Consider the following 14,116-nt stretch of genomic DNA (forward strand, 5'->3'; position numbering starts at 1 on the left):
TTTTTTCTAGAGAGTTGGTTCTCACGGCCACAATTTACACTCAGCCTCATTGTTAGCTATTTCTCTGTCAGCCCAAGCCATCCCTAGATGTTTTGGAACCTCACCCTCCTGGACTGAAGAGTATTCCCCTCCCCAGTTTCCTGGTGATGCTGCAGAAGATGTGATTACTCTCATTCACTCAATCCACTGGCAACCACTGAGGGTGAGGGCCACAAAAACACTAAACTGGCCACTTGGGTAATGAGGTCAGCTCAAGAACTTAAATTCTCTTTGGTAACCCAGCGTTTAAGCCTCTTTCTTTCAACTGTGCTCAGGGCCCCACAAGCAACTTCTGTTTGCAGCAGGTTTGTTCCATAACCACCTTTCTATCCTGCTCATTCCACTTGCATGGCCTTTGTCCCTACGACAATCCACTACAAATTAACCACCACATGTACAGGGCTCAGCATTATGGGGGGAGGTGGGGAGAGAGAAGCCACAAAAGACCCTCTCTCTTTACGGGGAGTAAAGTAGACCCTCAACACTGCAAGCCTCAGCTACACTTTGGGATTTTAAGCATCTTCTTCCCTGGCACAACTAAGCCAGGACCATTTATGAAAAATGCTTCCAGCTAGTTAGGAGGACACTTTCAAAGCACTTTCACTTCCAGCTGCAAAAGCACACTGGAAGCAGATTATCCAACATGTATGGAATAAGCCAAGGCCCGATCACTACATTCTAGCTGCCCTTCTACACGGAGCCATAAAATTACAATCTGCATTGATCTAGAACATCTCCTGTGTGCACTTATCATTATGCTTCCTCAAGTCCCCTTCAGAGATTCTGGCCCCAGACCTGTCCCACTTTTCTACCATTTGGACTAGGCCTAGCAAAGAGTATATGTCTCAGCCCTTCAACTGGGGGTCTCGCAGATTTGGAAAAGAAGGACACCGAACCCATCAAGGAAGCAGTGTAAAGTTTGTTTTTATTTTTTTATTCAGAAAAGTCACTCCAACCAGCTGCAGCTCCTCTTTTATTAAAAAGTAATGCCAGTAACCCAAAAAGCGATTTGGGTTGTCCAACTTATAGCATTTCAGGTTCCTAAGGCCTGGACATTTTTTTTAAATCCAGTAAAAATATTTAATTAAAAATATACATGTGCCTTTAAGGTTTCATGAAATCCTGGGGTTTCTTGAAGGCCGTGGAAGGGTTTCCCAAATGAGTGAGAGATTCATTCATTCATCCATCCATCCATCCATCCATCCATCCATTCATTCATTCATTCATTCATTCATTCATTCGATTTTTATATCACCCTCCCATATGGCTCATGGCATTAATTTTTAATATATTTTTAAAATGCGTTAAGTATTTATAGGGTGATATGACTATATGGTCATGTCACCCTGCCCCCCCCCTGCCACATTGGCCCATGATGAGACTGGAAAGTGTGGGGTGGATTGGGCCCCCAGGTGGGCGTGTACACAGCCATGCTTCCCACCCAAATTCTTCACAATCATGCACTTCTAGAGTTTCTCAAGTCCTGAAGAATGTTTCAGGGGTTTCTCAATGGTCAAAATGGTCAGAAAGAAGATAGACCTTTTGCTGCCGCTTCACATGACCCGGCACCGGGATATTTGCTTGTATTCTATGACGTATTGTGGGTAAATCTGGTGCTTTTCGAAGATGACAAAAATGGAAGGGTCCAGAAGGTTGTCCACGCAGCTGTCGTAGAAGCCGTTGCTCTGGCCAGGTCTGGGTGGAGGGCGAAGGTAAGCTGCCTTCCCTTGGACGTAGTCTCCAACTAGAACACGAGCTACTAACATCTTCTTGCAGCTGGTCCCTGCCTGGCAGTACTGATGCGAGTACCTGGCATCTCTCGCGAAATAGCTTCCTGGGGGAAGAGATGCCAGTTAAAGCAAAGCTTTTCAAGCTGGGTGGGGATAGAAAACCAGCACCCAATAAATGTCCTGAGGAGGCTAACTGTGGTAGATTATGATTATGGGACATGGATTGTGTTGCCTCACTGTGGAAGCTGCCTTGAGACTCCATGAGAAAGGTATATAAATAGTGTAAACCTCTATGCCAGGGGTAGTCAAACTGCGGCCCTCCAGATGTCCATGGACTACAATTCCCATGAGCCCCTGCCAGCATTTGCTGGCAGGGGCTCATGGGAATTGTAGTCCATGGACATCTGGAGGGTCGCAGTTTGACTGTCCCTGCTCTATGCCAATAAAAGGTTACTGACTGACTGAAATTGTAAATCCTAATTCCACTTATAGACAGTTCAAAAAAATTGACAGGTATGAACACTTAAGCTGTTTTTTTGTACCGCACTTATTACGACCCAAACGAGTCTCCAAGCGGCTTACAATCCCCTTCCCTTCCTTACCCCACAGCAGACACCACATTAGGTAGGTGAGGTTGAACTGTGACTGGATCAAGGTCACCCAAGCTGGCTAGCTGTAGAGGAGCGGGGAATCAAACACAGTTCTACAGATTAGAGGCCGCCACTCTTAATCACCCCACTGAGCTGGCTCCCTGCCCCATATTTATTTATTTTAAAAGTTAATATTGAACTTCTTAAAAACAGTCTATTTATTTATTTAATTAGTTAGTTAGTTATTATATTTCTTGCAAGTTCACCCGTATGTTGTGATTCTTGAGCTATCCTTGCTGTTCTAAAGCAAGTTAATGCCCTGAGATTATTTGGCCACCAGGGCATTAACCGATCCTCAATGGCTCTAAAGAGGGCTCTGCTGGGGAGAAGCAGGTTGATGCACAGTTATATAGGGAAACCGTTCTCTGAAATCTGAAAGATTTCATCTCAGAGCATCCACCTGCCATTTGGGGGTTTTCCACTAAGAACCGAAACCAGAGAGCTTCATTTCTCTTGCTCAGCCTTGCTGAACCAAAGGAAGACCCTGCACTGCCTGCCGACAGACACCCCCTTCAGCACCTTTTCCATACAATGTCCCATGGGTCCCACAGATCCTCCAGTCCAAGTTCTGCCCACAGATGTCGTGCAGGTGAGATGCGCTGGTGCCATGGAACAGAAGCCTTTCATCTACCGGTTTCCCTCCGTTCTTCTTCCTCATCTGCTCTTTCTGCCTAGAAAGGAAAGTATCAACATTTGTAAAAAGAAACCCACTGATACCCAAGTCATGAACAAGCACTTATTTATACGGCCCTATTCTTAAACAGAAGAGCCTCTTGTGGCGCAGAGTGGTAAGGCAGCCGCCTGAAAGCTTTGCCCATGAGGTTGGGAGTTCAATCCCAGCAGCCGGCTCAAGGTTGACTCAGCCTTCCATCCTTCTGAGGTCGGTAAAATGAGTACCCAGCTTGCTGGGGGGTAAACGGTAATGACTAGGGAAGGCACTGGCAAACCACCCCGTATTGAGTCTGCCATGAAAACGCTGGAGGGCGTCACCCCAAGGGTCAGACATGACTCGGTGCTTGCACAGGGGATACCTTTACCTTTACCTTATTCTTAAACAGATGCCAGACCACAAGGAACCTTGCGCCCAAACACTTTTTCTGAATGTCTGGTTAAGATTATTTTGTCATAGCTGGAGATCTCCAGCCACTATTCGGAGATTGGTGATCCCATTGCTAAAACCCATGCTCTTATTATCCCACATAGGCCCAGCAACCCCACAAATAAGCCCAGCTTGGGGGTGCAGATGGCTGCTGGTGGGATGAGAGGGCCAGGAAGACTTGCGGCCATCAATGCTGGATTGTAGGAGCCAACCATATTTCATGTTCAGCGCCCTTTCATTACTTCAGAAACTTGTAACGCCTACTTCACTAGGGTGAAAGAGGGGGAAATGAAGCCTAGTATGGGTAGCTCTGTCCCACCCCATCAGAAAAAAAAATCAATAGGGACATGGATACCAAGTTGTAAGCTCTGACAGCTTGGTGTAATGCTTAGGAGTGCGGACTTCTAATCTGGTGAGCGAGGTTTGATTTCCTGCTCTTCCCCCACATGCAGCCAGCTGGGTGACCTTGGTCTCCCCACAGCACTGATAAAGCTGTTCTGAGCAAGCAGTAACATCAGGGCTCTCTCAGCCTCACCTACCTCACAGGGTGCCTGGTGTGGGGAGAGGAAAGGGAAGGCAATTGTAAGCCACTTTGAGATTCCTTCGGTTAGAGAAAAGTGACATATAAGAACCAACTCTTCTTCTTCAGAAGCTGTCACCAATAGATGGAGGAAGGAACAGAGGAAGAGTGTGAGGTTCATGTCAGCCACAAAATGGGTGCATGTTTACAAACCTTCCTGGACCAAATGCTGATGCAGTGATCATTAAACTCAAGAGTACCCTCAAGAGTAAAGATCCAATACAAACCACTGAAAGACTTGCCAAAGAGAAGGGTTCTGATTCCTTAGGAGTCTCTGGATCACGAAACCTTCCATTGACTTCTCAAAAAGTTCTTTGATAGCATTATATTCTTCAGTAGAACTGGAGACCACCACCAACTGTGTGTCAACAAACAGCACAAATAAAAGGGCTCTTTGTGAATTCTGCCATGTGTTTTTTTTCCTTTTTTTTTCAAACTCTAAATGCCAAATGCTCAAAAGCACCAACATATAGAATACACACAAGAAGTCAAGAGCAAAACAAATTAACACAGCAATACAATAGGCAGATCAACACACACACAAGTGGATCATCCTAAAAGACACAGCGGATGTCGTATCTATTCCAGTCACCCCATTCTCCATATGAGATTTTATTTCGTGGGCTTATAAAAGCATTACTCCATGGGTGTGGTTATCCCAGCAATTCATTTTCATGTGTTCGTGTGCAGCACAGTAACTGCAGTTTCTAGATCTGCTTTCCAACTTCCTCATCCCCCAGTCTGAGAACATCTTGGTCCAAAAAGAAGTGCGGTTCAGAGTTACTTTTAATTACAAACACAGAGGAAGATTTAACTCCCGTAAGACCCACTGGTCCAGCACCAGGTGGCCAGATGGCTCAGAAAGGCTCCCAGAACAAGCCCTGAGTTTCGGACTCTCTTCTGATCTTGCTCCCAGAAACTGTCTTGCTTCTGGACAGGGAAAGCCACATTTAGCCGTTATGGATGGCTGTGCGAAAGGACAATCTAGCGCCTAAGCCAGCTGCTGCTACATCCTGCAGCAGGCAGTTCCACAAATGAATTAAGTGTTCTGGGAAGATGCTCTGTTCTGTCAGTCTTGAGTCAGCTGCTCGTTTAATGGGTGCTGTGCTAAGTTTCAGTGTTTCAGGGGGACAAAGAAAGCCCCTCCCCCATTTCACCCGTTCCCTGAATCACTTTAAAAGCTTTTATCACGCTTTCCTTGAGTTCTCACATTTTATACAGAGAAGTCCCTAATGCAGGGCTGGCCAAACGGTGGCTCTGCAGATGTTCATGGCAGGGACTCATGGTAATTGTAGTCCATGGACATCTGGAGAGCTACAGTTTGGCTACCTCTGCCTAACGCATCATCCTTTTCTCACCTTGGTTCCCTCTTCTGCACTTGTTTCAGCGCTATATTATCCTTGAAGTGCACACAGCATTCCACATAGGAGGAAACCTCATAGAACGTCAGAATTAAGGCATGCTAATACTAAGGCACTACAGTAGCAGCCAGCTTGTTTTCAGTCTCTTTCCTAACCCCTCATTTAATGCCTCCCCCTGCTGTGCAACAGGTCACTATGTTCATCATGATCCCAAATTATTTTTGGTCATTCACCACCAGTTCACACCTTACTGGTGTGCAGGGAGAGTGAAGATTGTTTCCCTATCCTCCTGTTGTCTGTTGTGGGGAGAGGAAAGGGAAGGTGACTGTAAGCCACTGAGAATCCTTTGGGTAGAGAAAAGCGACATAGGAGAACCAACTCTTCTTCTTCGTCTTCTTCTTCTAAAACTGGGGCAGATCTTCTGTTCTGGTCTGAAGAGGGCGGTACATTTCCATGTAAAACTTCATGCTTTAACAAGACGTTTCCTTTCCTTAAAAAGGAAGCAGCACGGAAAGCTTAAGGCTCTCAAAATAAGCACGTTCCTCAGAGGCAGGGCACCAGTCCCTGGACCATACATCCTGACTGCCACTCAAGCCAGTTCACATGGGATGAAGTCACCACAAGTCCAATGTCACCGTGAATTTTGTCACTGCCAGTCTGTCCTAGCAAACAGAATCTACACAAGAAGGGTATATACATTGGGACAACCGACTGGCAACCTTTGGCCAAAGGTAATGCAAGTCTGCAGCATGACTTGGTCATTCTGCAGCATGACTTGGGTCAAGAGGACTCCTGGAAGATCCCCCCCCCCGCCCCTTGCATTTAGGGACTTCTTGTAGGAAGCAACACATGTACCTTATAGCCGATGTCCGGCAGTGCTGAGTGGTCCCAGCTTGAAGGAAACAAATGGAAGGGAAGCGAAGAGGATTCTGAGCAACACCTTAAAACAAGAGCCAGAAACAAAGCCAATCACACCAATGCACTGCAGGCAGCCAGTTCTCAAATGTGAGTCAGCCTGGGACACAGGAGGACTCCTCAGGAGAGGAGGAATCTGGCTCTATCAGTTTGGACCCAAAAGTAGGCAGCAAACAGCCTGAAGCAGAGTCTCTGGAGAGAGACTCTACAAAAGGTTTGTCTCCTGATAATGAACCTCCCGCACCAGAGCCATCAGCGCTGTCAGAAAAGCCAGGACCCAGCTCACCTGAAGCACACACACCATTAGAACAAAGGAGTCTGCAGCACAGACGTTAAACAGAGAAAATGTAGTACTCGGCTACAGACTCGCTATCATAGGGAACCGGAAGAGGAAGGGAGGTCTTCACAGCATGAGGGCTGGATGCAGAGTCCCAGCTGCTGGAAGTAATTCCAGGATTCATTCTTTGACTGACATGCTTACCCTAGCCACAGAGTAAGATCCTTCTGCTGTAGTGGCAAGCAGTGCCATAACAATGGTGTACAAAATCTACTGTCCCCAGCCACTTTTTCAAAACAGCAGGAAAAGGGTCAGCCAGCAGTACTGCAGTACCCCATGAGCTCTATGTCGGGGACCTCTGCTAGACACACAATGCTTTAGCGTTAGACCGAAGGAGGATATATCCAGTACCCCTTTCCAAGTTTGTGTTCCCCGCCAAAAAACACAAGCCTCGGCCATCGGCAAACTCTTCTCCGAGTTTGATAGTGCAGGTTTCTCTGGACCATGCCTGGAGGGGAAACAGCAAGGATTGACATTCAGCAACTTGCCTCTAGCACCAAGCGACAAGCCATTTAAGGCTTCAGCATAGATACAGATTACGATGCAGCAATATACAGCTGGCCTTTCTTATAAGATTTGGACTCTGGTCTGTATTCCACAGTGCCATTCCCTCCTTTGCATTCTTCACATAGCTACAGATAAGCCTCGGAGGGGGAGAGATTAGTCCAGAGATGCAGATCTCTGCTCAGCACGGAGATTCCAGGATAGATCGGACAAAGGACAGGAGTTAAATTATCAGATTAGGACCAGGGAGAAACCACAGCCATGAAGCACCGCGGGTGACCCTGGGCCATGCACCCTTGCTCATCTTAACCTACTCTGCAGGGATGTTGTGAGGACTAGAAGAAGAGCTGGCTCCTTGTACCCTATTTTTCACCATCTGAAAGAATCCCAAAACTGCTGTCAAACATCTTTTCCCTTCCTCTCCCCTCAACAGACATCCTGTGAGGTAGGTGGGGCCAACAGGGCTCTAACAAAACTGCTTGGGGAAAACAGCCCTAAAAGAATTGCAACAAGCCCATGGCTGCATGCAAAGGGTGGAGAATCAAACTCGGTTCTCCATATTAGAGGCCAACGCTCTGAAAAACAACACCATATTGAGGAAGTGTCATCCACAGTTTGTATCCTGCAACCCATCAAGTGAAGGTGCGGAGAGATGCCAGTTTTCTCTTGTCCTCCCTCCTCCACACCCCTTCCTGACCCCTGGAAAGTTGAATCTCGGGTTTGCAAGACCTAAAAAGGAGAGCAGGGGGAGCCAGGGAGATAACCTCACTCCTAAGAGGGTCTTGTTTTCATCTCTCCTCTGCAAAGTCCTATCTGACTGGCGGGGTAGTCAACCTGTGGTCCTCCAGATGTCCATGGACTACAATTCCCATGAGCCCCTGCCAGCGTTTGCTGGCAGGGGTTCATGGGAATTGTAGCCCATGGACATCTGGAGGACCACAGGTTGACTGTCCCATTCCCAAGCACTATGAAACCAAGAAAGCACACCGTAAAGACACCTCAAACAAGGGACAATGGTATTCTGTGGTAGGTTGTCCGCTTTCAGGCTGATAAAATCCCATGACCAAGTTCAAGAGCCATAGCATGAAGGACCAATACAGAGGCGAGAATAATGGATAAATCGCTGACCCACAGAAATCCACCCAACCTACCCTGGAAGCTGAGTTCGTACAGCTGAGAACCAGCACAAAAGAAGACGGCTCCTCTCTGGTCAGCTAGAAAAGCAGACTCCAAGTCAGAAGAGGATATGTTAGCAGCACTGTGCTCTGGATGCTGCAATGAAATGTGGGATTTGGGGGGCAGAGAAGGACAACAACAAAAATCATACTGTTAGCCTAGCTTGCACGGGGTTTTCGACAACATTCCTAGCCCCTAAGCCCACACAAGGTAACGAAGCACAGGTAAACCTAAGGCATGGGCTGCACATCAGGAAGTGCCATGGGGTTGCCTCAACCCACCGGCAAATAATCACAAGACGGCCACCAGATGGACATAAATGCAGCTTCAGTCCCGACACACTGCTTTTGCATTCTTTGAACGGAAATATAAATTTTTACAAATAATCTGCATAAGACATTTTGGAATGAAAATATCACTGCATGAAGAGCGCCTGGGTTTGGGTCACCCACTCACCTTTTTGCCATATTCGACCCACTGCCCAGTGCCGTCCAGCCAATACCAGGTGAATTCTACTCTGACAATAGACTCCAAGAGCATGGCCGGGGAAGGGGGGGTGGTCTCAGGCTTCCCTCCTGGTGCCAGTCATTGTCTGAAGTCTTCTTGAATTGCAGCACATGCTGGGGAATAGTGCCGGAAAGCCCCTGGAGCCAGACTTTAACCCTGAAATAGAAAGTGAAACACAGTCATGAACCCGGCACCCCACATGCATAGTCATGCAAAGCAAGAAACTCTCTCCCTATAGGAGCACAGGTTTCTCTGTTGCTGGGAGAACTCTTGACGCACACCACACCCGTCCGACCACACTTGTTTCCACTAAGACACGTCTCAAGTTCAAATGCCAGCTCAGAGTTTTGCCCCTCATGAATGCTTTTGGCAGCTTCTGAAATGTGTTTTCATTTGGACAGTTGCCCAGCAAGCACATCTGGTTCAATTTTTATTTGATTTTTTCTAAGGCCAGTCTTTGCATTTGATGAGCGCTTGAAGAATGTGACGAGCTTGAGGAACTGGATTCATGATTGCAACATATTCCAGCCAACTGGTCCTCTGAAAGGAGGAACTGCCGGTTATTCTAGAGCAGGGGTGGTCAAACGGTGACTCTCCAGATGCCCATGGACTACAATTACCATGAGGCCCTGCCAGAACACTGGCAGGGGCTCATGGTAATTGCAATTCATGGGCATCTAGAGAGCCACCGTTTTGCCACCCCTGCTCTAAAGCTTGTCTCCAGTTTTACAGCCAAAGAGAAGAGCAAAGGTCAATTTAGTGAGCCGGCCTTTGAGGAAATCCTCCATTTCTACTAAATCTTTGCATACAGGTTGCATGTCAGTTGCAACTCTCCTGTTTCCCTCTCCCCCCCCCCCAACTTCCTACATGTCTGCAGTCTCTATGCTATTATTTATTTCATTTATATATGCTGCCCTTCCCTATGGCTCAGGGTTTGAAATACACACAGAAAGATAATATAAATAATATAAAAATTCAATAAAATTGCATAAATTGTACCCGTTCCATCTGAAACATCCCCTGTTTCTAGGGGGATGGGGAACAGTGATGTAGGGATTGATGAGTGGGTTCAGGGGGGGAGGCCAGTCGATATTATCAGTAGTCCACAGGCCTCAACCATAGGCCTGGCAGAACAGCTCTGTCTTGAAGGCCCTGTGGAACACTTAAAAGCCCTGCAGGGTTCTGATGTCATTCAGCAGAGCGTTCCACCAGACTGGGGCCAGAGCAGAAAAGGCCCTGGCTCTGGTTGGGGCCAATTTTATCTCTTCAGGGCCAGGGATCCTCAGTAGATTTTGGTCTGTGTCTGAAATTTGCCTGAGACCGACAACAGGTCCCCCCTCAGACGTCCTCTCCATGGCCTGAACCAGTCTGTCCTCTCTAAGGGCCTTAGCTAAGTTCTGTTCCTGTTATTGTTTAAGATCACTGAAACTGTGTTACGTAGATTGTTGTTGTTGTATTTGTTTATGTTATATATTAATTCGTTCCATGTATCCCCCTTGATGTTGTATTTAAACCGCCCTGAGCTATATGGAAGGGCGGTATAGAAATCAAATAAATGAATTAAATGAATTAAATGAATTAAATGACTAAATCAATAAATATGAGAGGGAAAGACAGACAGGTTGTGTTTGAAGAACCTGCAAGCTTTCACTCGGGAGAGAGCCCCTCAGAGTACCCTTTCTCCTCAGAAGGGAAGGATCTTCCCATTGCCCACTTGGGAAGAGAGAGACCAATGAGCCATCCCCACCTCAGACCCACCAGCATGCCTGCCTAGCAACCAAGAGGCTTTGGACACAGGGCCCCAGGCAGCCCACCTATAACCAGGGGAAGAATTCTCTTGGGGGTCTTGGCATGCAAGAGATCAGTGCAACTACTAGCTGGCGGCCAAACAAGATGGCCCCACAAAGGGACATAGGACAGCTCCAAAAACAACTCATCCTTTCTTTTCATGCGGATCACTTGAGATGTCCACTTTACCCTGGAACTGGAAACGAAGAATTGGGGTGAGCCTAGTTCAAAGCAGAGAAACAGCCAGACCTCGATAAACTTTCCTCGCACAATCCGCTAGAATGGTCCGCTTTATGGGCAGGCCTGCATTTGTTGGAATCAGGTCATTTCCCCCTGGGTAGATAAGAAAAGTAGCCATTACCACACAAGGGTCCAAATATCACACTGTGTATTCCTTGAGGCAGGGACCTGGCTCCCGGCCCACAGGGGTAGTCAACCTGTGGTCCTCCAGATGTCCATGGACTACCATTCCCATGAGCCCCTGCCAGCAAACGCTGGCAGGGGCTCATGGGAATGGTAGTCCATGGACATCTGGAGGACCACAGGTTGACTACCCGAGCTCTAGAAGGCATCGTGCATCTTGACAGCATTATATGAAAAACAGCAGCCGAGTTCCAGCTCTTGTGCCTCCCCACCCACCTGGCTGCTCCCAGGGCAGGGCCACAAACGCAGCCAAGCAGCCGGGAAGGAGACGTTCTGCGGCCCAGAGGCCTTTGGCCAGCGGCCCTCTTACCTCCACAGAGGCTTCTGGGGCGAAATCCCGCTGGCTCCTCTCCCAGGCCAGGGGGCGGCAGCAGCGCCGCTCCAAAGAGGCCGCGGCCCCGAGGCTGAGGTTAACTGAGGAAGTTGCAGCACCTGCCAAAGAGGTAAATTGCTCGGGAGACGGCGATTGGGCCGCACGCTCGGCTCGCGCTCCGGAGAGACTGGGGGAGCCCCGAGGCAATCGCGCCCCGCCGTCGAGAAGCCGAGCGCGGCTGCAAGCCAAGCCGGGACCAAACTTCTCCCTCCCCGCAGGGACGAGCGAGGAGAGGAAACCAGCCGCCGCCCTCGACCGCCCACTCCGCCCGGCCCGGGCTCTCCCGCCCGCCTCTTCGGCCTTGCCGGCATCGGGCGAGGAGGCGGGCAAAGGGACGGGTCCAGGGGCGCAGCTGCTCCAGGCCGCCTCTGGCGGTTCTTCCCCCCTGGCCGGGGAAAAACGCTGGGGATGTCGATGAAGAAAGAGGCTGCCCGTAGCAGTAGAAAGGGGCAGGAGCGGCTGAAAAAGTTGGAGAGCAGAGAGGCGCTTAGCAGACAGCTCAGGCAGGACGCAAAGGTAACTGAGACGGGAGGAATTCAGGAGGGCTAACTGGGCCCTTGTGGGGATGCATCTGGTACTCATCACTAATTTTGACATTTTCATTCTTCCTTCTGCTATGTTTTAGAACCGGCGTTGGACCCAAAGGACTGATCAGCAGATCACCTTCTGCACCCCTCTTGGTATCCTAGCAGGGCTTTTGAATCAACTGGGCATGTTTGTTACAGGGCATGCTTGTTGGATATGTTCATGATGCTGTTTACTAATTAACAGCGAATTTAGTCTCTCCTTTGATGTGTGGCCTAGTGATTTCCATTTAATTGTCCGGAGAAGCACGCCTGCACACGAAAGCTCACACCGTGAATAAAACTTTGTTGGTCTTAAAGGTGCCCCTGGGCTCCAATTTTGTTGTTCTTTAGAGAAGCCCCTGGGAGACTCAGCTGGTGGCAAGAGGGTCCCCTCCCTCTCCCCCATCTTGTTTGTGGGTATGCCAACTTCTTCCCAGGCAGGCACTGCATTTCCCCTCTCCCCTCCTCCCTGGAATCCATGATACCTGCTCTTAAACATCTTTGCTGACTCCCTATTTGCCTCTCAGTTTGATTTCAGGTGTTCGTTTTTACTTTTAAATCCCTTCTAGATCTGGGTTCTGTATAAAGGTAAAGATATCCCCTGTGCAAGCACTGGGTCATGTCTTGGGGTGATGCCCTCTAGCGTGTTCGTGACAGACTCAATACGGGGTGGTTTGCCATTCCCTTCCCCAGTCATTACCGTTTACCCCCCAGCAAGCAAGCTAGGTACTCATTTTACCAACCTCGGAAGGGTGGAAGGCTGAGTCAACCTTGAGCCGGCTGCTGGGATTGAACTCCAAGCCTCATGGGCAGAGCTTCAGACTGCATGTTTGCTGCCTTACCACTCTGCGCCACACGAGTCTCTTGGGTTCTGTATATGAACACGCAAATACATTAAATCAGATCCTTGGTCCATCAAGGTCAATATCACTGCTCAGCAGCTCTCCAGGGTCTCAGGCTGAGGTGTCACCCGCAACTTGATCTTTTTAGCTGGGAATGTCAAGGATTGACCCTAGGCCCCCTTCTATATGTCAGGCAGGTGCTCTGCCTCTCCCTCGAGGGCCACATCTTCTTCTGCTATGAACCCACATTTCCAGTTACCGCTCCCGCTCACTGCTTTCCCTTTCTCATGGTTCACGTAAAAGGCTGAAGCGGGGCACATCTAGCTGCTGGCATTTGCCCTCTTGCTCCTCCTGCTCTTTAATTCTCCTCTTATCAAACTGGGCTTGCCTTCAGTCCTGCTGTGCACACTGAATAGAGTGCCCCCCCTCCCCCAACTGTTTTCCTCAGCTTAATCTTTGACCTTGTTTTTTTCTTTCTAACAAACGGGAACTAATCGCTCAGCTGCCGAGTTGCAGCTATTCCCAACCAGTCCTCTTCTCTGTTCCCAGCAATGTGGCTCGTGATCGTGATTAACAGATTGCTGATGAGCCCATAAATCTAGGTGTGTGTTGTTGAGGTTTAGAATCCATAGGGTCAAGGAGCAGTGGGCCTTGCCCTTGAGAGCCAGTGTAGTAGTTAAGAGCAATGGGCTCTAATCTGGAAATCCAGGTTTGATCCCCCGCTCCTGCATATGCAGCCAGTTTGGGGACCTTGAGCCAGTCACAGTTCTCTCTCAGCCTCACCTACCTCATAGGGTGGCTGTTTGGGGAGTGGAAGGGACAGTGATTATAAGCCACTTTGGGATTCCTGTGGGTCGTCAAAAGCAGAGTACAAAAAATAAAAGCTGTTGATTGAACTCAAGAAACCAAACATTGGATTGGCTGAGAAGCTCTCACACCACGAGCTTCTCCTACCACGTGTCAAATGGACTGTCAAACAATTTTTAAAAATGACAAAAGGTATGTACATTTTACCTGAAAATATTTCAGAGTCAGTAGCAGAGCCATGGATGTGGAGAAAATAGATTAGTGATGTCACAAGTACTAACCAGTAGTCTCCTACAGACTGTTTCTCGGCAGTTCAGACTCACACAAGAACTCAAAAGTGAGTCCTACTGTATTCAGTGGGTCTTACTCCCAGGAACATGTATTTGGAACCATAAGCAGCTTTTGAACCACAGAACTTA

At 48.4% G+C, this 14,116-nt stretch overlaps 1 protein-coding gene across 4 annotated transcripts; it reads right to left on the reverse strand.

The window, feature by feature from the left end:
- Positions 1–947: 947 nt before the first annotated feature.
- On the reverse strand, positions 948–11,598 carry LOC143838477 (protein mono-ADP-ribosyltransferase PARP12-like). 4 transcript variants are annotated; one of them, XM_077339815.1, is made up of 9 exons: positions 11,420–11,598; positions 10,936–11,019; positions 8,848–9,054; positions 8,367–8,487; positions 7,063–7,159; positions 6,315–6,399; positions 4,326–4,456; positions 2,939–3,090; positions 948–1,873 (listed from the first exon to the last, which is right to left on the reverse strand). In XM_077339815.1, exons 3-9 carry the CDS (start codon positions 8,929–8,931, stop codon positions 1,593–1,595), a joined length of 951 nt encoding a protein of 316 aa, XP_077195930.1. In that variant the 5' UTR covers positions 8,932–9,054; positions 10,936–11,019; positions 11,420–11,598; the 3' UTR covers positions 948–1,592. The 4 variants fall into 4 exon arrangements, with proteins under 4 accessions (XP_077195930.1, XP_077195933.1, XP_077195929.1 ...); XM_077339818.1 differs by having other exon boundaries at positions 2,939–3,086; positions 4,337–4,456; positions 10,876–11,019; XM_077339814.1 differs by having other exon boundaries at positions 10,876–11,019.
- Positions 11,599–14,116: the final 2,518 nt, after the last annotated feature.

This window comes from Paroedura picta, chromosome 5 (genome assembly GCF_049243985.1).
Source record: "Paroedura picta isolate Pp20150507F chromosome 5, Ppicta_v3.0, whole genome shotgun sequence".
In the NCBI taxonomy this organism is placed as follows: Eukaryota; Metazoa; Chordata; class Lepidosauria; order Squamata; family Gekkonidae; genus Paroedura; species Paroedura picta.